The sequence below is a fragment of the Macaca nemestrina genome, chromosome 13 (genome assembly GCF_043159975.1).
Source record: "Macaca nemestrina isolate mMacNem1 chromosome 13, mMacNem.hap1, whole genome shotgun sequence".
NCBI classification, from domain to species: domain Eukaryota; kingdom Metazoa; phylum Chordata; class Mammalia; order Primates; family Cercopithecidae; genus Macaca; species Macaca nemestrina.
In genome coordinates this window covers 29,228,196-29,253,634 of record NC_092137.1, presented here as the reverse complement: position 1 = coordinate 29,253,634, position 25,439 = coordinate 29,228,196, and the positions used below count along the sequence as shown (strand labels likewise).

At 51.4% G+C, this 25,439-nt stretch overlaps 1 protein-coding gene across 3 annotated transcripts in view; it reads left to right on the top strand.

Annotated features, from left to right (window-relative positions):
* The window catches only part of LOC105479716 (ALK receptor tyrosine kinase), a 750,786-nt gene that overhangs the window by 696,117 nt on the left and 29,230 nt on the right, over positions 1-25,439 (top strand). The window contains exons 14-23 of one of the 3 annotated variants that reach the window (XM_011737869.3): positions 5,382-5,513; positions 6,631-6,775; positions 9,970-10,152; positions 11,365-11,463; positions 11,960-12,112; positions 13,445-13,549; positions 15,492-15,678; positions 16,381-16,471; positions 16,580-16,644; positions 18,148-18,277. In XM_011737869.3, coding sequence (XP_011736171.2) covers positions 5,382-5,513; positions 6,631-6,775; positions 9,970-10,152; positions 11,365-11,463; positions 11,960-12,112; positions 13,445-13,549; positions 15,492-15,678; positions 16,381-16,471; positions 16,580-16,644; positions 18,148-18,277 — 1,290 coding nt within the window. Of the gene's footprint in view, positions 1-5,381; positions 5,514-6,630; positions 6,776-9,969; positions 10,153-11,364; positions 11,464-11,959; positions 12,113-12,194; positions 13,550-15,491; positions 15,679-16,380; positions 16,472-16,579; positions 16,645-18,147; positions 18,278-25,439 lie in introns of those variants that run through there. The other 2 variants (XM_024792241.2, XM_071076449.1) reach the window with 2 other exon arrangements.

Here is a 25,439-nt window from a genome sequence, read left to right as displayed (position 1 = left end):
CCCTTCGGGGTTAAGGCGAAACGATAGGAGTAAGCTTAGCTAGTGCAACATTTGCATAAAAAATATCTCAACTCCAACTTTTATTTAGCAACTATAATTGGGACTTTCCAACCTAATATAATATATTAAGCCATTAAATTGCAGGCTGCTGTAATTTTCACAGGAATTTATTGAGTGCTAATGTAATTCTTTCATCTAAGCAGAAAGATTGCATTATCTTCTGCAACGGACTTTCACTTGATTGGACTGTAATCAGTTATGTCTTTTCACAGGACCGCGTCTTTTTTAAAAATTCAATTGAAATCTAGTTGTTCCTCGGGGTTGCTGCACTTTATTATTTTTATTAATCAACCTACTAGCTTTCAAACGTTGTGGACGCACAGGAAGTTCCCAAGCAGGCGGGAGGAGGCGATTCTCGGCCAGGGACAGAGGGCAGCTCTCTCTGCTGGTCGGGCAAGGCATAGCGGGGGCCTGTGGGGAGAGTAACTTGTCTTCCCTGTGGCTTCACACCTCCACCCCTGAGCAGGCATTTGGAAAGGGGGGAAAATGGCCCTTGTCAGGCACTACCTCCATCTCCAGTTCTCCCTAGGCAGAAAAAATGGTGTCTAGACACAATTCTCAAGAGAATGAAGGGGACTCTAAGAATTAAACTGCAGGGGCCGGGTGCAGTGGCTCATACCTGTAATCCCAGCACATTGGAAGGCCAAAGCGGGAGGATCACTCGAGGTCAGAAGTTCAAGACCAGCCTGGCCAACACAGTGAAACCATGTATATACTTAAAATACAAAAATTAGCCAAGCTAGTGGCACACACCTGTAGTCTCAGCTACTTGGGAGGCTGAGGCACAAGAATCACTTGAACCCGGGAGGCAGAGGTTGCAGTGAGTCAAGATCATACCACTGCACTCTAGCCTGGGCAACAGAGCAAGACTCTGTCACAAAAATAAATAAAAATAAAAAATAATTAAACTGCCGGATGTGGCAGCTTTGCTGGTTCAACTGTACATCTATGGGGGCAGTGGGGAGTTGCCCTTCTATGTACCTGGCCACGCTGGAGCTCCTGTGCTGGAAATGGGCTCCAGCTCCTGCTAGAATCCTCCTCCCCACTCTTAACTGCAACACATGTGCCCACACACAGCCCTCAGCCCTTTTCTTCTCCAGTTCCTTCCAAACCTCCCCTGGTGGCATGAGTCTAAATCAGGCTTTCTCAACAGTGGCATTATTGGCATTTTGGAGCAGGTAATTCTTTGTGGCTAGAGGCGGGAGTCTGTCCTGTGTATTACAGGATGTTTAGCAGCATCCTTATCCTCTGCTCACTTGGCGCCAGTAACAGCCCCCAGAAATGACAATCACAAAAGCCTCCAGACATTTCCAAATGTCCCCTAGGCCGCCGAGTCTGTTCTAAATGTGAAATCCCACCATTACCATCCCCTGCAAGACAGATATTATGAAGAGCCAGCCCACAATCCAGACAGCACTCAATTCATTCAAATGTATTTAACCAATATTTATTGAGCACCTACTTTGTGCCATCCCTGTTACAGGAACTTGGGATATATTGGTGAACAAAAGAAAAATCTTAGCTTTCAAGGAACTGACATTTGAGGAGAGGGAAGGGGGAATATCTGGGGAAACAGTGACCCCAGCAAAGGCCACGTCCCAGAGGTTCGTCGATGCTCAAGGAACACTCAGGCTAGAGGAGAGGGAGCAAAAGGAAGGGTAGGTAAGAGATGAGGCAGAGGTAATAGGACTGGATCAGGCCACTTTAAGACATGTTGGAGCCATAGGAGGGTTTTGAGGCAAATGGTGACATAATATGGTATGTGTATTAAAAAGCTCACTCTGGCTGCAATGTGAAGAATCTACCATTGAAGAATCTATGGACACAGGGGAAGGGTCAAGACAGTGAATTCGAAGGCTATGGCATTAATCCTGGCAAGAGATGATGATGGCTTAGACTAGGATTGTAACAGTGGAGGGGATGAAAAGTGGTTGAATCCTGGGCGTAATTTCAAAGTCAAATCCAAAAGGATTTTCTGCCAGATTGAATGAGAAATTAAGAGAAAGAAAAGAGTCAAGGATGACTCCAAAAGTTGTGCCTGAGCCACTGGAAGAAGGGAGCTGCCATCACGTGACTTAGGGAACACTGTGGAAGGAGCAAATTTGGGGGTAAGATCAGGAGTTCAATATCAGACATGCTGAGTTGTAGAGGCCTGGTAGACAGCCACAGGCAGACAGGTGGATGATGGGAACCAGGCCACTGGAGTTCAGGAGAGAGGTCCAGGCTGGGGATATAAATAGATATAAATATGAGAGAAATTAGCATAAAGTTGAGACAGGATGAGATTGCCTAGGATGCAGTACAGATAGAGAAGAGAGCAAGGACTGAACTTAAGGGACCCTCAACATTTAGAGGTCAGGAAAAGAAGAGGAACCAGCAAAAGGGGATGAAAAAGAGGAACCAGGGAGGTAGGAGAGGATACAAGAGGATGGGGAGTCCTGGAAGTCAAGTGAGGAAAGGGCAGCAGCTCCTCCGAACGCTGCTACTGGTCCAGCAAGAGCCTTGACCGCTTCCCATCCCCACCTGATCTAAAGGAGACACCAGAAGCAGGGGCGGGGTGATGAGCATGGTTCCAGGCTCTAACTACAGGAAAGCCCATCCTCAAGCCCCACTGCTCTCTCCTCCCTATCCCAGCAATCTCCAGATCTGTTCACGAGGGGAGGGCATCCCATAGGTCCCACTGCTGCCCACCAGCCAAGAGAGGAGATGGAGCAGAGGCTGAGGGGGTGGACCTTCTTAGCACCGCTGGTTCAGACTGGGCAGCCCCTCCATCTCCAGATGAGGAGACAAGTCCAGGGAGGCGGGGTTCCTCACCTAGTATAGCCCAGCAAATCTCTGGCAGAGGCGTCAAGAACCCAGACTGAGCAGGGTGTGATGGCTCATGCCTATAATCCCACACTTTGAGAATGCTGAGTCAGGAGAATCACTTAGTTAGAAACTAGCCCGGGCAACATAGCAATACCCTGTCTCAAAAAAATAAATAAATAAATTAGTCGAGCATGGTAGTTCGTACCTGTACTCCCAGCTACTCAGGAGGCTGAGGCAAGAGAACTACTTGAAGCCAGGAGTCAGAGACCAGTCTGGGCAACATAGCAAGACCCTGTCTCTAAAAAAAAGAAAAAAGAAAAATTAGTCAAGCCTGGTAGCTTGTGCCTGTAGTCCCAGCTACTCCAGAGACTAAGGCAGGATGATTACTTGAGCCCAGGAGTTCGTGGCTACAGTGAGCTATGATCCTGCCACTGCACTCCAGCCTGGGTGACAGAGTGAGACCCTGTCTCCAAAAAAAAAAAAAAAAAGAACCCAGACTGGACCCCGAATCCTGCACTCTGCCCAGCTGACAGCTCATCCCCAAGGCCAACCCTCAGGGCACATTCCTTGCAACTCATGCCTGTGCCAGGTGGCAGTGAGCAGGCTCCTCCCAGGAGTCTCCCCCCAGGCCAGGACATAGCTGCACATACGTACGGGAAATGCCAGCTCTCTACAACAGCAATTCAGAGCCTTCCACCCACACTAAATCCACTCTAAGAAATATCAAATTATTTCCATCATTAAATCCAAAATGCCATGGAACAAATTGCTTCTCGGCTATTTATCTGGAAATTTCTATAGTACTCATTGCCGGCACCCCTGAGTGCTTTAGCCTAAGAAGTAGCTCAAGAAGAATGGCTGCATCCACTGGCTGGTTATGAAGCAGCATCGATGGAAATGTGATGTTTTACTGGCTTTTTTTCTATTAAGTGAAAGAAAAGTTACTTTCCTCCGAGGTCAGGCTGATGTTTGAAGAATTCGTCTGAGCTATGGTGGCCAACAAGCAGGCGTGGCTGTTTTTGAAGCACCATCCTCCTTCTTCAGGGATTCCAGGATTCTGTTACAGAAATCTCCAGCACAATCTTGAGGGCTATCTCATACCTTAGCCCCAACCAGGAGCATATGTGGGCCCAGAAGTGAATCTAAATTAAAACAGCAGCTGTCTGGGCACAGTGGCTCACACCTGTAATCCCAGCACTTTGGGAGGCCAAGGCGGGCGGATCACCTGAGGTCAGGCGTTCAAGACCAGCCTGGCCAACATGGCAAAACCCCTCCTCTACTAAAAATACAAAAATTAGCGGGACATGGTGGTGCGCACCTGTAGTCACAGCTGCTCAGGAGGCTAAGACACCAGAATTGTTTGAACCCGGGAGGCAGAAGTTGCAGTGGGCCGAGATCGTGCCATTGCATGGAGTAAGACTCTGTCTCAAAAAACAGATAAGAATAGCAGCCATTTACTCAGTTCCCACTGTACATGAGGCGCTCCACTAGACGCCTTACTTGTGCTACCCTCAGTAAATGCCACAATGACCTGTGTTGTCTTTATTCCCAGCCACACTGGAGGATGAGAGATCAAGGGCCCCTGTCACGGTTTCCCGGGGTGGGTGGAGAATCCAGACTACCTGATTGCAGGGCTCACTCTACAAGGCAAGCAGAGGGCTGTGCCAGGGATTCCGGAGGGAAGAAATGGAACATTAGCTAGGAGGAATGAGATGTCCAAAAAGGAGAACTGATTTTCCCAGAGAAGAACTGGGAATAAAACTTGAGTCTGGCCTTTGTGGTTTTTTTCTCTCCTCCTGATGCTTCAGAGCTGTGACTTCTCAGAAAACCTCGATGGCTCTCAGTGAGAGAATGGCTGTCGTAGAGAATGAAGTCCACTCCTCGCGGTGCCTTCAAGGCCTCTAGCCATGATCAGACTGTTCAGTTCCATTGTCTCTACCCACCTAATTTACACTCCCTCCAGCCCCATCTCACCACATAGGACTTCCCCATTCTTTCTCGGATCTCTTCACCCCACAGGATGGAAACAGGTCATCCTGGACAATCTCTCTGTCCTGATAGACTTCTGGACCAAAGACACCCTTGTGCTTTTCCCCCACACACCCCATTCACCCACTTCCCTCTGGGCTCATGCCATTCTTTGTTCTTGCAATGACATAACTTTGCCCTACTCTCTGTGAAAAACAAACAAACAAACAGCAACAAAAAAAAACCTCCCTATCCTTCAAGGCTCAACTAAAAGTCGCCTCCTACAGGCAGTCTTCACAGCAATAAAACCTTGCTCTCTCGCTCCCAGTTTCTCCTAAGCCATTTATTGTCTAAGCCATCCTTGTGGTCCTTCCCCAACACTGCCCAGAGGGACAGTTATTAGTGTATTTTTCTGCCTCCTAAACTCAACTGTAAGTTTTTTTGAGAGAGAGTCAGATCCTGTTTTTAAGCCTAGAAGTTCTGTCTGCTGCAAAGTGGAGAACTCCGGTTTGGCCACAAACCTAACGTGCTTTTTGTTTCTACAGACAAACCAGTTAATCCAGAAAGTCTGCATTGGAGAGAACAATGTGATAGAAGAAGAAATCCGTGTGAACAGAAGCGTGCATGAGTGGGCAGGAGGAGGAGGAGGAGGGGGTGGAGCCACCTACGTATTTAAGGTAAGGTCTACACCGCCAGATTTCCACCAGGTTTCTGTGAATCTGCGATGTTAGAGCCTCATGACAGCCCTGGGACAGAAACACCTCAGATGCTCTTATCCCCATTTAAAGATGAGCAGGGTCAGGTGCAGTGGCTCATTCCTGCAGTCCTAGCATTTTGGGAGGCCGAGGCAGGAGGATCGCTTGAGGTCAGGAATTCGTGATCAGCTTGGACAACATAGCAAAACCTTGTCTCTACCAAAAAAAAATTTAAAAATTAGTCACTTGTGGTGGCTTACACCTGTAGTCCTAGCTACTTGGGAGGCTGAGGCAGGAGGATCGCTTGAGTCCAGGAGTTCAAGGCTACAATGAGCTATGATCACGCCACAGCACTCCAGCCTGAGCAACAGAGCAAGACCCTGTCTCTAAAACCAATAAAAGAATTAAAAAATAAAAATGAGCAGACTGAGATCCAGAGCGATATAGATTCTGTCTGCCCAGGAAAGGGTAGACTCTTCTCTTACTGATACAGCAGCCCAATTTCACCATGCACAGCCTTTGCCATCCTACTTTCAGAGGGTCCTACTGTGCCCTCCTGGACCAGCTCTCTGTCCTAAGGTAGATTTTTCTGACATCATCATAGCCAGGCCAGAAACTGAAGACCGAGGCCACCTGCTAGGTCCTCCCACAGGACTGTGATGCTGAGGGCTTAATCTTGAATCTTTGGGGGCCAGAGTCAGAGACCCCTAAGAATGAGGGAGAGAGAGTACAGAGAGACCTGCTTCTAATCACCAGCATCCAGACCTCTGAGGCCAGTCTGAGGAGCTTCAGGAAAGGAGCTGGAGGAAGCAGAGGAAGCAGCCTCTAAGATCAACCCGCACCTCCTGGTATATATATTTTGCTTTTGGTGTATAGGTTTTGCTTCTCTGGTTGAACCCTGACTGATAGAGAAGCTTGTGGAGTCGATGGGCTATTGTAACAAGGGTTCAGAGTCCGCAAACCACCTCAGACCACTGAGAGGTCACCAGGTCACCCCACTGCCCAGCAAACCCTCAGTCAGGCTGAGTTAACCAGGGCTTGGGGGCTCCACGGGGAAGCACAGCTGGGTTTCTCAATGTCTCAACATCTCCCCGGTCAGATGAAGGATGGAGTGCCGGTGCCCCTGATCATTGCAGCCGGAGGTGGCGGCAGGGCCTATGGGGCCAAGACAGACGCGTTCCACCCAGAGAGACTGGAGAATAACTCCTCGGTTCTAGGGCTGAACGGCAATTCCGGAGCCGCAGGTAAAGCGCCGCAAGCATGCCCTCTCCCGGAACCTCTCCCAGGCTTTCAGCTGGGCCCTGATGCCATCGCATGCCTGAGGGCATCTCAGTCACTGGCACCTGGGATGCTGGGAGCTCTGGATATTGGTCCCAATATCCAGGGAGGGAGGGCAGGCAGCACCCTGGGAGCCCTGCAGGCCGTCCTGCTGACCTGGAGCTTGGACTTATAGAAGGTTACTGAGAAAGTGAGGCAGGGAGCAGCCGTCAATCAGCCAGCTGACCCTCCCTGGGTTTTACCAACATGCAACTGTTAGAGCCTCCCCCGGAGATTTCTTCTTCCTCCAGGGGCAGATGAAAAAATTCTGGACAATGTCAGGCCCCCTAGACCCCTATGGTACAGACCTCCAGGCCCAGGGCTGCCAGACCCAAGCATACGCCACTGGAAAATCTCCTTCTTGACTCTCCACGGCTGAGCTCTCTTCCTTCATTAGTGGGAGCCAGAAGCACAAAAATGCGAGACAGGCAGGGAAGAGAGTATCAGTTCCCTGATTCCTCTAAAGTCAGCCACCCCAAAGACAGAAAATGCAATTCCTTTTTGTATTTTCTTTTCCACACAATCAGACTGTGGAAGGATCTTAGAAGGCATTTAAGATTTGGGATTAATTAAAACAAATGTGCAAACTGTCTCTCAATTGAGAACAGCTAGAGATAGAAGAGTAGAAACAGTCATGGGTCCACCATGAGGTTCTCCAGTGACGTTCGCAGCACCCCTACCGAGTCCCAGCACCTGAGAAACCCTGAAGCACCTCCGCCTCTGTTGCACATGTGCTGTCAAAACAACGCTGCAGGCTTCCAGGCGGATACCATTCCTGTTTTACAGGAGAGCCAATGGGCTCACCAAGGCCTGATGACTCTTTTTTTTCTCCACATGGTCGAGCTGTTTAGTGATGGAGACAATTTTGTTCGTTCATTTGTTTGTTTGTTTTTGCGACGGAGTCTTGTTCTGTCGCCAGGCTGGAGCGCAGTGGCACGGTCTCAACTCACTGCCACCTCTGACTCGTGGGTTCAAGCGATTCTTCTGCCTCAGCCTCCAGAGCAGCTGGGATTACAGGCACACACCACCACACCCAGCTAATTTTTGTATTTTTAGTAGAGATGGGGTTTCATCATGTTGATCAGGCTGGTCTCGATCTCTTGACCTCAAGTGATCTGCCTGCCTCGGCCTCCCAAAGTGCTGGGATTACACACGTGAGCCACTGCGTCTGGCCAGACTCAATTCGTATTTTTAAAACACCGTTGTTCTGATTTTGATATGGGTTATTTTCCTTTCCACACATTTGCTCGAAGGCTGCAAGATGGGTGTGGGGTCAGAAACCTCCTCTGCTGGGGGCTGAGCGGGATGAAAGCACAGCACATGGTCTCCACCATCTCGTTCTGATTTATTTATTATGCACTTGCTCACAGCCCCGCACAAACACCAGAGCCAACTTCTGGCCCCTATCGCGCCTAAGGGGCCTTCCCTCTGCCACATGACAACCGCCTTGACAGGCCCACACCCTCCTCTGAGAGCAGAAGGGAGGACAGCGAAACCCAAGCTCAGCACCCACCCTGCAGGCTTCATGGCTGACAAAGTCCCCCCAGCTTGCCTGATGGCCTCACCTCAGCTCTGCTTGTCCCCATTCTAGATTCAAGCTTGTTCCTGACCTCAGCTTCATTTTCAAAACCTGGCTTCCTCTTTCTAGCAAGACAGTTATCCCACCTACAGGTCCCTCTGGGTCCCAAGGAATCTCGGCCACAAGTGCTTCCAGAAACCCTGCCAGGCCGGTTCACCCGCAGGGCTCTGGCAGACACACACACTGCTGTTTCCACCTTCCCCCATCAATGTCCAGGTCCCCGCCACACATCATCACTGCAGCAGAAAGGGTTTTAGGGTTTTTAGGATACAGTCACCCTTTCCTATCCATCAGTTCTGTGTTCGTTGGATTCAACCAACCACAGATCAAAAATATTCAAAAAAAAAAAAAAAAGATGATTATGTCTTTACTGAACATGTACAGACTTATTCCCTAAACAATACAATAGCTATTACATAGGATTTACCCTGTATTGGGTATTATATGTAATCTAGAGATGATTTTTTTAATGGGAGAATGTGCAAATACTATGCCACTTTATATAAAGGGACATTTATTTTGGTGTGATGGAGGGATCCTGGAACCAATCCTCCACAGATACTGAGGGACAACTGTAGATGTCTGTTCAAATGTCCTATGGAACAGTAGGGATAGGGGATGTCCTGGAATCTCAAAGGTTAGCAGAAGAGATTTCTTGTGGTCAACCTGTGGCTACACTCAACCTCGGCTCTGTAGATAGCTTCCTTTGCAAGGGCCCAAAGCAGCCCCAGTCATTGGGAAGCACAGCCCCGAGGCTGCCTTTGTTGCCAGGGCATCGTCCTCCACCGACCAGGGCTTCTGCTCCTGACCTTGGAGCGGTTCCTGAGAGCCTGGCCCTGGAGAACCTCTACGCAGGCTGAGCCGAGGTGTGAGGCTGTCTGCACGCATGTGTTCTGCCTCTCAAGCCCCTGACACTCCTCACCCCTGGCAGTTTGTGGAGCATTTCATACACTCACTGTCTCCTTTGATCTTACATCAACCCCATGAGCTGTGTCTTATTATCCCCAAGCTACAAGTGAAGAAACACAGGCTCAGAATGGGCATTCTTGCCCATGGTTTCTTAGACAGCAGTGGGCTCTGTGGTGCCTAGTCCAGGATTCCTGCAAGGAACTTTAGTGCAGGGTTTTGACATTTGGCTGCTCAAAGACTGATGAGTCCCATTTCTTGTTAGGATGGGAGGCAGTTAATGAAATGAAGGTCCAGCACTATGGGGCTTGGCTGACATGACGAGAAGATAGAGGAACGAGTTTAGTCACCATGCTGCCTGTCTGCCCACCTCCCCCGATCCTTAACCAAGCACAGCCCCTCCTTTTGAGCCAGAGAGGACTGGCAGGAAGCAGGGGTACAAGGCACGCTCTCATCTGGGTGTACTCAGCTGTGGCCAAACAGGTCTCCCTAGGGCAAGCAGCCTCCTGGTTTTCCTACTGTGGTTTTCCTACTGAAGATGGGCCCCGGGAGCTGGAGCTGGTGCAGGCACCCTCCAAGGCGTCCTCCATCCTTCTGGCCAGCATCCTCACGCGGGTTCCCTATCTCTTCCCGCAGGTGGTGGAGGTGGCTGGAATGATAACACTTCCTTGCTCTGGGCCGGAAAATCTTTGCTGGAGGGTGCCACCGGAGGACATTCCTGCCCCCAGGCCATGAAGAAGTGGGGGTGGGAGACAAGAGGGGGTTTCGGAGGGGGTGGAGGGGGGTGCTCCTCAGGTGGAGGAGGCGGAGGATATATAGGTAAAGATGATTCGTGTTCAAGGTGTCACTCCCCCCGCTTAGTCCTAGGCTCCTCACCTCCCTGCCCTCTCCCGGCCCTCCCCTGGCCTGCCCAAGTGTGGACTGTGATGTGACTGCACGCCTCCCTCTCCGCCTGGCTGGACCTGCCGGAGGCAGGGTGTTGGCTCTCGAGCCAGCATCCTGCCTCCAGGCTTCCTCAGCGACAACATCAAGATCCCATGTGATTCTTGATCTCCCCCAAAGTCGATGATAAAGAGGCTTTGGTTTTCCAGACTGGTCTCTGAGTCACCCGTAAGGGCTCCCCCAGCCTCCCTTGGATGACCTGGCCAAGCCAGCTCCTGAAGGGGCTGGTTGGTGGTTTCATGGACTCCTCACTCCTGCTCCCTACCCCAGCCCACCAGCTTCGTGAAAGGCGCTGCTGTTCCTGCTGACGAGAGCTACTCCTGAGGGCAACTGCAGGCAGGCTTAGCCCGGCCCTTCAGCAAGCAGCTGGCCATTGACCCCAGCTGCTTCATCTGGGCTTCAGAGCACAGTCAGCAGAGCCTTCTGAAGCTGAGAGGCTGGGAGACGATGGCTCCCCGCTCCCCACAGATTAGGACGAATGCATGCATGCTCTGTGGTGTTCGTGTCTGTGTTTTGCTTTGACGCTGTCTGTAAGATGCTTGTGTTAACCACATGCTCTTCTTTTCCAAGCTGGGTGGGTGGGAGGAGCCCGAGGGGGGAGCCCAAAGATAGCCCAGCCCCAGGTGAAAGGAGGGACAGGAGCCTTAGGGTACAGGGGCTCATCTCCCGCAATCCCCACACCCCGCCACACCCCAACCCTGACCCAGTGGGGCTGGAGAGCAACTCCTCATCCTGACCAGTCCTGGGAGAGGCACCACGGGCGTATCCCAGCCTAGAAGGACTAGAACTTTTAGACTCTTGCTCACATTAACCACTTCTTAGTGGGCCCCCAGCAGAGTGGTAGAGGCCCCTCCTCCATCGGAGCTGGCCTGGACCTGAGGGGAAAGTGGCCATACACCCAGCATCTACTGGGCCAAATCCCATGTGCAGCCTCTGTGCCCTGAGCCTCCCTTCCCTCCCCGCATCCCTATCCCTGAAGCCCCAGTGACCCCCTAACTTTGGCCAGAGCTGCATGCCCCGCTGACGTGCATGTGTGTTGATTTTGGCACCCACCCCCCATGTTAAACTCTGCTCTGGTTTGCTACTCAGGTGGCAATGCAGCCTCAAACAATGACCCCGAAATGGATGGGGAAGATGGGGTTTCCTTCATCAGTCCACTGGGCATCCTGTACACCCCAGCTTTAAAAGGTAGCCCCTCTTCCAGGCAGCAGAACAAACTTCCTTAGGTCAGTCCTCCCACCCAGCTGAAGCCTCAGAGTCTCTGACGTGTATCCAGGATACAGAGGCACAATTGTGGGTCCCTGGCAGGCAAGCTTCCTAGAGCGCAGGTCACCACATTTTCTGGAAGTCAGGATGCGTGCTTTAATATGAATGCAGAGGTAGAATCCTAGGAAAGGTAACAACAATAGCCCAATACCTGCACCAGCCAACCTAAAGATCACATGTGTGGGCTTCCTCCCACCACCGGCACAAATGCAAACATCCATAGGCACCCATGCCAGCTGCCTCCACTGCACTCTCCATATGCACAGGAAGACTCCCCTACACAGTTGTGCTTCCAGTGGCAATGGGACCTAGGAACAGGGACCAGAGCACCCACAGTGACTACCTGGAGACACAATACTGAGGCTGGGAGTGGGGAAGCAGGCTCGGCCGGTGACTGACCCTGCCTCCTTGTCACCAGTGATGGAAGGCCATGGGGAAGTGAATATTAAGCATTATCTAAACTGCAGTCACTGTGAGGTAGATGAATGTCACATGGACACTGAAAGCCACAAGGTCATCTGCTTCTGTGACCACGGGACAGTGCTGGCAGAGGATGGCGTCTCCTGCATTGGTAAGGGGGCGGGGCCGGGGGAGGCAGAGGGGCAGACAGCCTGAGATTTGGCGCATGACCACAAGTGGTTTCTGGGTTCCAGGACACCCTGGATTCGGTTTTGTAAGCTGTCTTACCTCCCCTACCTGCGACAGCTCAAGCGCTCTGACCCCTGTGTAAAAGGTGGGCCATGGCTCCTGAAGGAGTCTTAAAAGTCCTCTGGTATAGAATACCATCCCCACTGAGGGGCCATTCTGCCCCCACTTAAACATGCCCAGTGACAGGGATCTCACTGCTCCTAAGGTGCTCTGTTCCCTTGGGCAGTTTCAGAGCCGGAGCCCTGTCCCCTTAACCTTCCTCTCCTAGGTTTCCTTACCGCAGCAGCTTTTCATGTGCAGTGTAAGAAGGCAGTGCTCCCATCCTCCTCCTTTTCTTTTTTTTGGCAGAGTTTCACTCCTGTTGCCTGGACTGGAGTGCAATGATGTGGTCTTGGCTCACTGCAACCTCCACCTCCCAGGTTCAAGCGATTCTCCTGCCTCAGCCTCCCGAGTAGCAGGGACTACAGGCGCCTGCGACTATGCCAGGCTAATTTTCATGTTTTCAGTAGAGACAGGGTTTCACCATGTTGGCCAGGCTGGTCTCGAACTCCTGACCTCAGGTGATCCACCCGCCTTGGCCTCCCAAAGTGCTGGGATTACAGGCATGAGCCACCACACCTGGCCCAATCCTCCTCCTTTAACTCTTCTTCAGATTAAATAACCTGTTTGTTTGCAGCAGTTCATACAAGATGCAGTTTTGTGTCTCCTCTCCACGCCGCACTGGTGTCCCTCTTCTGCATGTGTTCCATTGTCGATGTCCCTTTTGAAATGTAGTGTCCAGTACCAAGCACGATGCCTCCGTGTGGTCTTGCCAGCAGAGGGCACAGGCCCCCTCCCCACTCTAAGCCCAGTGCCTCAGGGCCACAGGGAAGTAATTTAGCCTCAGAGGGTGTTACTTAGAGCACACCCTGTTGTTTGGTCACCTGCGGTCCCCACATCTCTTCCAGATCTACTTTCGTTTCACCTTCCATCCTCACCCTGTAGTTGTGCAGCTCATGTTTTAACCAACGTCCCGCCATTGATATTCATCCCTGTTAAATTTCCCTCCACTCAAAAGCTACAGCTAAAAGCTTGTAAAAACAGGATGAGTCTGGTCCTGCTCGTGATTCTCTGAAAAGAGAAGTGTGACAAGGTCTCCAAAGATGGGAGGGAGCAGGTAGTTTTTGTCACAGCTGGAGAGGTTATTTTTGACTTGGGACCAGCTCAAAGGAGAACGGGTGTGGTTGTCAGTGCCCCACTAGGACCTGTCTTCCAGTGTCGCCCACCCCGGAGCCGCACCTGCCACTCTCACTGATCCTCTCCGTGGTGACCTCTGCCCTCGTGGCTGCCCTGGTCCTGGCTTTCTCCGGCATCATGATTGGTGAGTGCACAGAGCCCCAGGGACTCCCAAGGGGGCGGGAAGGCAGGACAGAATAGTGTCTCAGGCTGTGCCACGGTTGCCAGGGTGTCACTTCATTATGCTAGTCCCTGGAACTCGGTGGGGTGGTGATTAGGGAAGCCCAGGCCAAGCCAAAACCGAAGCTCCCAACCTTCCCCCAACCAGAGCAGCTGCAGTTCCCTGAGGAGCCCCTGATTCTGCACCTCAGCGCCGTGTGTATCCTCTGGCTGATCAGGGGGTGGGGAGCTCTCTTCAGTGTCCATCACGATGGGGAAAGCTCGTCCCCACCCCTAGACGTCACTTCTAGCTCCCATGTGCTTCCGCGGGCACGGCTCCTGTTTGGCTCCCACCCTGTATAATGCACTAGCCCACTCTTCTCCAAACCAGTCCTCCACCACCCTCCAGGCAGAGAGATGGAAAGATCGGTTTCTGAGTATATTTCTGTTCAGCCTGTGAGCCAAGGTGAGCTGACCTGCAGGTCACAGAGAGCTCAGTGTGGTCCCAACCAGCCCTTACTGCTGGCAGAGACATGCCCAGTACAGATGGGCAGAGGCTTGAATAGGGCAGAGGGAAAGGGTCCTGGGAGCCCTCACAGGCCAGGCCCCTGCAGGCAAAGGGATCTTCCAGTAGAAGGGAGATGGCAGCACACGCTGCGTCCCCATATGGTGCCATCCCTCAAAGGGACAGGATAACAGGAGCTAACACTTGTTGCATGGTTACTACATGCTCAGCAATTTACACATTTCAGTTCATTCGATCCTCAAGTAACCCTAATCTGATCGTGGTCGGTCCATAGCATAGAGGAGGGAACTGAGCACATAGTGGGTGACTCGTTTGCCCTGGCCCGTGTGTTGGGGGTGCTGGGCTTTACACACAGAATCTACCCTCTGAATCACAGTTTTGTTCTGGCTCCCATGGAGTTTGCCTTCCAGCACATCCTCACACGTAGGAGTGATAATGGTCATTCACATTGGTAGAGCTCTTTAGAACTTTTCAAAACCATTTTACGTTGGTGAATTCATTTCATTGACAACCCTGGGGGTGGGGAGTGGGAGTGGTTAGGGAAACAGGGCAGGAGTTACCATCCCTGCTTACAGAGAGGGAAACTACTGTCCAAAGAGGTCCTGTGACCTGGTCCTCACGGCTCAGCTTGTAAGTAACAAGAGGCGGAATTAGAGCTCAGATCCCCAGACACCAGTTTAGAGATCTTTTCATTATGTGGCTCTTCTCCAACTCTGCGGCTTGGCAGTACTCCAACTATAGGAAACACAATTGACCAAGATCCCAGCTGCACCCTCAAACCCACTGCTGTGATTGCAGTGAAGCTGCCCTACCCCGTGGCTGGCACAGCAGAAATACTAAGGCAGGCCAATTCCTGGGAGCCGTGGGACTCCTCTGATGGCTGACTTTGGCTCCAGAACCCCTTAGGGCCTTGCTGAAAATTCCTTAGGCTGCATGGCACCCAGGATGCTTCCACCCAACCTTCCCTCCCTCCCTCGTTCACATGGGGTCAGACTTGCAACACGGTCTGCTGGTTCGCCCGGCCTTCCCTGGCTCCCTCCCCATTTCCTCTCATGGGCATTTCTTCTAATAAAATCTGCAGACCATCTTGGGTCTAATCCCATCTCCAGTCTGCTTCTTGGAGGACCCAGACTAACATGACTCTGCCCTGTATAATACAAATAATTCTTTTCTGTGTTTGTGATTTTTAGCTTTACATTTACTTTAAATCATGTTTCAATTAAAGACACACCTTCACATCTAGAATCATTTTGTTAGTATTTCTAAGTGTGATGGAAAGCTTCAGAGCTCAGGGGAGGATATGGAGATCCAGGGAGGCTTCCTGTAGGAAGTGGCCTGTGTAGTGCTTCAAGGGCCAGGCTGCCTGGTCCAGGCCATGTTGCAGCTGACCATCCATCTGCAGTGTACCGCCGGAAGCACCAGGAGCTGCAAGCCATGCAGATGGAGCTGCAGAGCCCTGAGTACAAGCTGAGTAAGCTCCGCACCTCAACCATCATGACCGACTACAACCCCAACTACTGCTTTGCTGGCAAGACCTCCTCCATCAGTGACCTGAAGGAGGTGCCGCGGAAAAACATCACCCTCATTCGGTGAGCACCCTGCTGCCATCCTGGGAGGAGAGGGGCTGCAGTCTAGGGGCTGAATGTTATCACAGCATCACAGACTCCTCCAGCCACAAAAGGTCAGCAGAGCCCTCCCTATGGGCACCCCCAGCCCTCCTAGGAGGACAAGCCTTGACATTCAGGGCCATGTGTGTTGGTTTACACTAACTCCTATATGTTTATGGAGTTTATACAATGAGAGGAGAACCAGGGCTCTCCTCAAAATTCATTGAGGTATGCTCTCTCCAAGGCTTCCTGGCCCTGCTTCCCTCCAGGGGAGCAGGGGAGCAAAGGGCCCCTCCTCTGAGCATCTAGAGCAACTGTACCTTTCTCTGTCACTCACTGGCAACACTCCCCAGCCAGTACCCCCCGGCGATATGTCTGTCCTAAAGGAGCATGAGCCTCCCCGGGGAAAAGCCATGGTTCATACACCCCTGTGTCCCTGGCAAATATCAGACTCAGTAACTACTGATTGAATGAATAAACATTTGACCATTGTCATGAGTCCCTGGTTGGAATCCTTCTTATTGCATAGCACAGCCGTGTTGAGGGTGTTACTCCTGAGTGTGTACGTTATCCCCTGCCTCTTGTGTTTGTCCACTAAATGTGAGCCCCGGGCTCAGGAGCCCCAGCTGCCTCATTACTGTGGCCTGTTTGACTCTGTCTCATCTTGTATTCTCCTTTGCACAGGGGTCTGGGCCATGGCGCCTTTGGGGAGGTGTATGAAGGCCAGGTGTCCGGAGTGCCCAACGACCCAAGCCCCCTGCAAGTCGCTGTGAAGGTAAGAAGTGGCTCACTCTTGAGCCTGCCCTTGGCTTGCAGACTCTGTAGGCTGCAGCTGTCAGCTCACAGCCTCCTCCTCCTCCCCACCTTCCCCTTCTCTGCCCAGACGCTGCCTGAGGTGTGCTCAGAACAGGACGAACTGGATTTCCTCATGGAAGCCCTGATCATCAGGTAAGGCCACAGAGAGACACCCTCACCCCAACTCCCCACTGCCCCAAAGAACCTGGAGAGGTTTCTAACACATCGATGTCTCCAAGGGAAATGGTGTTGTCCCCAGCATGTCCCCTTTTCTCCAGTAGGAGACTCCCAAACATTCTAGACACTTCTTACCAGACTGGAACAACCCCTGGTGGTTGTTTCAGAAACAAAATCTGTGTGGCCTAATAATCCCACCGATGTCACGGTCTGCAACCAGTTCCCTGCTGTTCTCCATTGGTTCTTCTTCCTTCACTTTTTCTTAAGAAATGGAACATGCTAGACTTTGACAGTACAAGATACAATCTCCCTCCCAAACCCTTCACCAATCCCAGTAAATGTGCTCCTAATATGATGGAAGGCCACCCCATCCTAGGCTCCCATCAGCAGGGATGAGTCTCAGCTGGCTGCACCTTTTGACTTGAGGTTCCAGGGTCTGTATTTAAGCTGAGAGTCTCAGTGCCTGTGGCTCCTGAGGGCATCCACAGTGGCAGCAGATCCCCTCAAGGAGGAGGCAGATGTTTGACCTCAAGATCAGGTGGAGGCTCATGGCCCCCATCACACCAGGAAGTCTCTGAACGTCCTGACAGGTGGGGGCAGATTGGGATGTCCCCTTGGTGGAAGTGGCAGGGGTAACAAGGCCAGGCAGTGTGAGTGATATGGCTGTGAGGTCTGGAGTCACAGGAGAACACACAAAATAACATTTATTTTCTGATGATACATGTAATTCCTGATTATGAATAAAACTTGGCAAGTATGAGATTATATTGAAGAAGACCCAAATCGCTCAATCTCACTACTTGGTGGTAACTAACCATTATATGTTGGTGTCTAATCACCCAGTCTTTCAACACTTGGGGGGGGCGTGTACACGTATGTGTATGCACACACATGCATGCACATGTTGGCCCATGTGGAATTCCTAGGCCCCACTGCCTGTGTGTTCTAAAGGGATCATGTTAACAAGAAAACCCAAGTCTTGGTCCCCTCCATGAGGAATCCACAGGAAACTGATGGACTTATGAGGCCATCCCCTTTTCCTGGCTCTGTTTCACACGCCGTCACCTGGCAAGTCTCACCCAGTCTCTCTTAGAAGCAGTTGTTTTGCTTCACCTTCTGCCTGAGACCTTCCTGGGAGAAATCGACCATGAATTCTAGTGCCCAGTCCGTGCACCAGTATCTGAGAAAGACACCGTCCTGCCCCCGAGACACTTTCTCACCCAAGTGCCTAAGCAACATCCTCGCACCTCCAGCCCCTCTCCTGCAAACGGAACTCCTGTGGAGCCTGCTCTGGTTCTTCCCACCTGCTCACCAGCGAGATTCTGGGTTTAGGCTCAGCCCGGGACCCCTGCTGCCCCTATTTACAGAATGCATTTATACATTGTAGCTGCTGAAAATGTAACTGTGTATCCTGTTCCCCCCAATTTAACATTCCCCCAGACTCAGCTAATTTTGGTTATACCCCACTCTGCTCTGCAGCAAATTCAACCACCAGAACATCGTTCGCTGCATCGGGGTGAGCCTGCAGGCCCTGCCCCGGTTCATCCTACTGGAGCTCATGGCAGGAGGAGACCTCAAGTCCTTCCTCCGAGAGACCCGCCCTCGCCCGGTGAGTGAGAACCAGTCTTTGCTGCAGTTGTTGTGCCAAGGACAGGAGCAAGGATGGAGGGAGCAAGAGTGGGCAGCCTGGGTAGCAAGTTCCTCGGTGGAACCCAGGGAGTCAACTTTAGGCTTGGATAGGGGGGTGACTGACTGGAAGAGAATGAACAGAAGACAGAGGTAGATGACGGCTAAGCCCCAGGCCCAAGGAGCTTGTGCAAGGCTCCTGCAATGCATTTGTGTTAGTCCATTCTTGCATTTATATAAGAACTACCTGACACTGAATAATTTATAAAGAAAAGAGGTTTAATTGGCTTATAGTTCTGCAGGCTGTACAGGAAGCATGGCTGGGGAGGCCCCAGGAAACTTACAATCATGGCAGAAGGTGAAGGGGAAGGAGGCACATCTGACATGGCTGGAGCAGAAAGAAGGAATGCAGGGGGAAGTGCTATACACTTTTAAACAACCAGATCTCATGAGAACTCATTCACTATCATGAGAACAGCAAGGGGGAAATCCACCCATGATCCACTCACCTCCCACCAGGCCCCTCCTCCAACAATGGGGATTACAATTCAAGGTAAGATTTGGGCAGGGACACAAATCCAAACCATATCTGCATTCTATAGCCTGGATCCATTCCCATGGTCTGCTGACTCTGGAAAACCAAACTAGAGACAAACACAGAGGGGAACTTTCATGCCAGCCATGTCACTACTCAAGCAACTGACCCGGGCAGGTCACTCTGCAGCTACTCATTCAGAGCCCACTGTCCTCATGTCTCAAGTAGGGATAATAATGCCTGGACATTCCAACCTCATATTTAGGAAGGTGCTACACACATCTTATGGTTAACAGAGCTTGGGAAGTGAAGATACCCAGGGTGGACCCAAGAATCCCAAGCTCCAGCCCCAACTTGGCCATTAGACACCCATGTGGTTTAGGGCAGTCTTAAACCTTTAACCTGGGTATCCACACAGGTGAGATTTGAGGATTGGACTAGAACATCTCAAAGGTGGTTCTAAATTATTAAACATAGCACCCTGGGCAGACCCAGAGCCCAGCTGCCCATGCTTGGGTCTGCAGGTCTTCAGCAGGCCCTGGGTACCAGGAACTGGAACTGAGCAGGCCCCAGGGTTAGGATCTAGGCTTCCTCCAGGAACCACTGTACTGTGGGGATCACAGGGAAGACTTGCACAGTAAAAGCAGCGGCCACCCTCCCGCCCCCAGGAAAGCAGGGAAGGACCAACAGCCAGTGGTTCCAGAAAGCCCAACCTGACCACACTGCTCACAGGGACTCAAAGTGGTGATGGAAGCCCTGCAAGGTCATGGCTGTTCTGATCTCCACCTTCAGTCAGGATCCATGTAAAATACCTTCACCTTAGCCACTGGGTGACCCATCTCGGTATCTAAGAAGAATACTGTCTTACCCCTTGAGAAGAGGAATGTGTGTGCACCTGAGCATACCTGGCAGGAGGACTGGGCAGGGAGCAGGGAGATAAAGATTACCCCTGTCTCATAAGAGCCCTCATCAGCTAGCATCCTCCTCAGACCTTTCACATTTCTCAACACCACCCTATGAACAGACGATGCAGATCTCTCCCCAGTTCTATGAATGAGAAAGCTGTGGCCCAGAGAGATTATGGGACTTGCCGTGGCCACACAGGAAGTGGAAGAGCTGGGACTAGAACTCAGGCCTTATGACTCCTGATTCAGTGCTCTCTCCAACTTACTGCTTATCCAGTGGTCCCCTCTGGGAAACTGTAAACTATCAAGATGAGGTTGGGTGCTTAAAGCCAACACTGCCAGGCATCCCGGCATCTCTGCCAGGGTACAAGCATCAGATTCACTGGCTTTCCCACCACCACCTAGGAGGGCAGAGCCTTTGACCCTCATGCCCTGAGATTCTCAGCAGCGCTGCTGTCAGTGGGGGACACGTGGTATCACACTTTGGGGAGAGGCACAGCCCTGGTTCTCCTGCTGGACCTTCCTGAGGCTCAAGAAGAGAAAGTCGTATGTATGCAAAGGAGACAGACTTTGCAAAGGGAGTCTGGGAGCCCAGCACTTGGCAAGTTCAAGGACTTCAGGGGTAGGAGAGGGCAGGAGTGAGGAGTGGGCCTTCTCTCTCTCTCTCTCTCTCTCTCTCTCTCTCTCTCTTCCCCTTTCTCTCTCCCTCTCTCAAACACAAAGGCATCTCTCTCCTTTGATGATGAAAGATGATTCCAATATTATTACAAAGAACAAAGTCCAGCAAGGAAAGGCAGATCATTCAATCTCTCACCACCCCCAACCCAGAGTGCCGCCCTTGGAGAGTCTAACAGGAGCCTGTCCCCAAGTTCTGCCCTCTAACAGCAGGCACTACCTGAGGGTCGCCCACAGCGGGGAGGGGGCCTGCCCTTGGAAGAGCCACTTCTCAGGGCCAGAGTCCCACCCTCACCCAATCTGCTCTTTCAACCCCTGGCCCCACTTCTCCTCTGTGTGGCTCTCGTTGCCAACCAGGCACACTCCGGCAGCACCCCAGTCATGGTCCTCCCCGCCTCCCATATACCCACCAGGCCCAGGTGAGCTGTCCTTCCTGGGATCCTTGGCTGATTTCAAATGTCCAACTGTGGTCCTCCAGAGCCACCAATGCGGATGTGTTTGTGGCAGCAGCTTCCCTGGGGCTTAGCTGGGCTTCCTGCATGGATTCTCAGGGTCACAAAATCCAACTTTGTAAGATAAGGATTCAGTGGACTGTGAAAAAGGAATGTGATTTCCAGCATACAGACAGGACTAATATCAGTAAATCCTACACGGGATAAAAGAGGGTGCATCGGCCAAGGGACATGAGGGATGGAGAAACATGTGCTGTGAAGAGAAAGTGGGTGGAGGTGTGCCTCCAGATGCTGAAACTCAGACTTCAGAGGCCTGAATTCCACCTGATTCACTTGTTGGAATCACCCTGATACTCCCAGGGGTTCCCTGATGACCTACTGTGTGCAGGCACCAGGCTTGGGTTGCAGAATCAGACAAGGTCTCCGTCCTCACTTCCTGCCAGCTCTGGAGCTCAGTGGCTCCACAGACCTTAGATCAGGATCAAAGGCCCTTTGAGATGGGATAAAAGGCTCTGGCCTCCGACAACATCTGTGCAAACATGAAATGACAGAATGGACGTGCAGACGCGGTAGACAGAGTGGATGCCCAGGTCAGCCGTGCCCGTCATGGAAACGAAATGCGTGGGTACAGATGAAAACAGCACTTGGTCCCAGGACTCCACCTCTTCGGGAATGAAGATCCCTTTTTAATGTCAAAAAAATTCTACAGACCCAATATTTATTCAGTAAATATTTATGCAGGGCTTCCTATATGCCAGGCATAGGTAAGAGCTGTACTTTAGTATCCATGAATTCAGTCAATAATGACAAAAGCCATTAAGAATTCAGTAATCTCTTTATAAAGGTGTGGGTCATTAATCACAACAGTGTCTGTCTGTGACTATTTGGGACATGGCAATGCCTGTGGGTAGTGGCTGTATGGAAGACATTCAGAATACAGTTGGCTTATTGGATTCCAGAGGTCCACAGTCCACAGGCAAGAGACCAACGATGGCAATGCTGGCTCCAAACACGTAAGGGACATCTGGTGCCAAGGAAAAGTGAGGACTTCTCGCTGCTTTTTTTTGTTTTTGTTTTTGTTTTTGAGATGGAGTCTGGCTCTGTTGCCCAGGCTCTGTGGCCCAATCTCGCTTCACTGCAACCTCTGCCTCCCCGGCTCAAGTGATTCTCCTGCCTCAGCCTCCCGAGTAGCTGGGATTACAGGCATGTGCCACCATGCCTGGCTAATTTGTGTATCTTTAGTAAAGACAGGGTTTCACCATGTTGGCCAGGCTGGTCTCAAATGCCTGACCTCAGGTGATCTGCCCGCCTTGGCCTCCCAAAGTGCTGGGATTACAGACATGAACCATTGCACCTGGCCATTCCTCACCGCTTTTCAAAGTGGGCTTGTGCTGCACTTTGTTTATGTTCCCCATCTGCATTCTTTGCCTCTTTTTCATCATTCCCTCTCATCTATATATGCATCAATTTTAAAACATCTGCCGGGCACAGTGTCTCACACCTGTAATCCCAGCACTTTAGGAGTCTGAGGCGGGCAGATCGCCTGAGGTCAGGAGTTCGAGACCAGCCTGGCCAACGTGGTGAAACCCCATCTCTACTTTAAAAATACAAAAATTAGCCAGGCCTGGTGGCGGGCACCTGTAATCCCAGCACTCGGGAGGCTAAGGCAGGAGAATCGCTTGAACCTGAGAGGCGGAGGTTGCAGTGAGCTGCATCATTGCACTCCAGCCTGGGCAACAGAGCGAGACTCCATCTCAAAAAAAAAAAAAAGAAAAAAGAAAAAAAAAAGAAAAATCCTATTCTGTTTTTCACTTGGCAAAAGGATTCCTACCCTTTGTCCTGTGATGGTTCATCTCTGAATACTTAGGGAGAAGCTATTAATGCTTTAGAAAGGAAGCAATCTCAATGTTATTCTGTTTTATTTTTAGAATATATTATCCTTTGGGAATAGCCCCTCAGAAGCTGTGATACCAAACAAATCACTCCTGTTTTCTCAACAGTAAAAGTAGGATATTGACCTAAAGGGCATCCCTGAAGGAAACACCAGTGCCCTAGGGGCCTCCCACTCACACGTGCTCTCAGAAGAACCCATGCGCAGACAGCCCTCAGAGCCGCGGCTCTCCCTCCCTGGACTCTCATGCACACGGGCGGGCAGCAGAGACTCTGATCATTCCCATCAAGCAGCACCCACGCCTACTTGATCTTCCAACTCCATCCCGCAAACCCACCATGGGGAGCACCCATAGCAAGGCCCACAGCCATGGCCGTGAGAACAGCTGGGTCCGAGGAAGTGCTGCACTCCAGTGGCAGATGGGGATAAAATCCTGATTCCAACTCTTTGCCCCAGGAAGGATGCAGATGGGTGCACTGGCTGGCGATGCTCTGCAAGTCTAGATTCAGCATCAGGTTTGCCAATGTCCACAGGTCCTCCCACCCCACCCCACCCATGCCTATAGCCCCTCCCAGACACACACAACCCATGCCACACACAAAAAAAACACACATACACACCACATGCATATACACAACTCACATCACAGGCACCACACATATTGACAACACACAAAAAACACACCACACACGTACATTACATACACAAAACATATACACACATCTAAACACAACACACAAAACACACCACACACATACAACACACACACTACACTACCCGGTTCAAGTGATTCTCCTGCCTCAGCACACACCACACACACGCCCCCCACACACAAACACACCACATAGACATATACCACCTACACTACACATACACACCTCACATATACACAACACACTCCGCACACATGCCCGCCACACACACCACACATATACCACATACATATACTCACACACACCAGACACATTACACATGCCATACACACACACCACACACCCAGACACACCATATACCACATACATATACTCATGCACACACCACACAATCACACATGCCACGCACACACCACACACACATATACAACACACATCATATATACCACACATATACACACCACACACACTACACACACAGACACACCACACATATATACCACATAGACACACATACACCCACACACACATACACACCACGCACACCTCACACACCCTACACATACCACACAATACACAAAACACAAACATATACACACCACACCACACACACCCCCACACACACACCCCACACACATATATATACACAACACATGCACAAAACACACACACCACACGCATATATACACAACACGCACCACACGCATACACACCACACACACACACACACCACAGACATGTACACACCACACACCCCCCATAACCCATGCTTGCTGACCGTCTGCCCTGCGCACACTGATTAGTGGAGCAGTTAATCTGCTCTGAGCAGCCAAGGACAGGGAGCCACATCAGCCTGGCCCATGAGTTAATGCCCGGAGAGATTTAGTCCCCACAGCGCTCCAGGCTCCTGGGGCTTCCGAGACATCTATGGCCCTTGCATCCTCAGTGATGGGCACTAAGACACAAAGATACTGGCAGGAAGAGAATCTTCCTGAAGGCTCTAGCACAGCTAGGACCGGGGCCTGCTCTGGTAGGGACAGAGGGCACGTTCCTGAAGAGCGAAAAGGTATTTATTTCTCGTTAGGGGCAGAGGGGGTACCTCTGCTCCTGAGGAGGCCTCTGGAGAGCTAGACACAAGGAGCTGTTTTCCGAGTCCCCCTGGCCTCCCATGTGGCAACCCCTCAATACCTCGGGTCCCCTGATGAGGCACTGCCCGAGGCTGCTGGCATCGTGCTCCTGACAACCCAGGGAGGCCGACAGTTCCATGCCACTGTCACAATGAAACTGTGGCTCTGAGAGGCTGAGCAGCCAGCCCCAGACCACATGGCCTGGAAGGGGCCAGCAGGCTGCAGCCCGGGTCAGCTCGATGGTCCACTGAAGTGTGGTGGTTGCCATTTGTGGGTGCTGTACTCCGCATTCGCTGTGCGTTGGGCACCATATTCACATACACTCCGTCCCCGCTCAGGCACTCTCTCTTCCATTTTAACTCCTTAGATCCTCTCCCAAGGAGGAGGGAGGATGCCTCTCCTGACCCAGATCCTTAAAGCCCATCTCCGGGCAGCTTTGGCTCCACTCTTATTAGCTGTGTGACCTGGAGTGAGTCACTTAGCCTCTCTGAGCCCTCAGCCTTCTCATCTTTAATACGGAGATCACCTTCTCTTCCAGACCTACCACATGGCAGATCATGTGTGTGCTCTGGGGAATGTAAGGCACCGGTAGGGGTACTATCCACTCTCAGTTTTCTCCCCTAGAACTGAAGCGTGGCCTAGAGAAGCAAGACTGTTCTGCCTCCACCAGACCCAGGCCATTGCTCCACAGAGTCCTGGGGAGGCCCTGATCTATGGCAGAGAAAATCCCCAGCAGGCTAAGCCTGTACCCAGACCCCACCTGGTTCCACCACTGCCACCTGGCTAGGTGACTTCCCTGTGAGCACCTCAGGACTAAAGAGCCCAGTCCTCAGCCCACCCTTTGAAAGAAGAGCAAAATAGGAGAGCTACAAGCATGCATTTCCTGCAGGGAGTTTGCCCAGGTGCT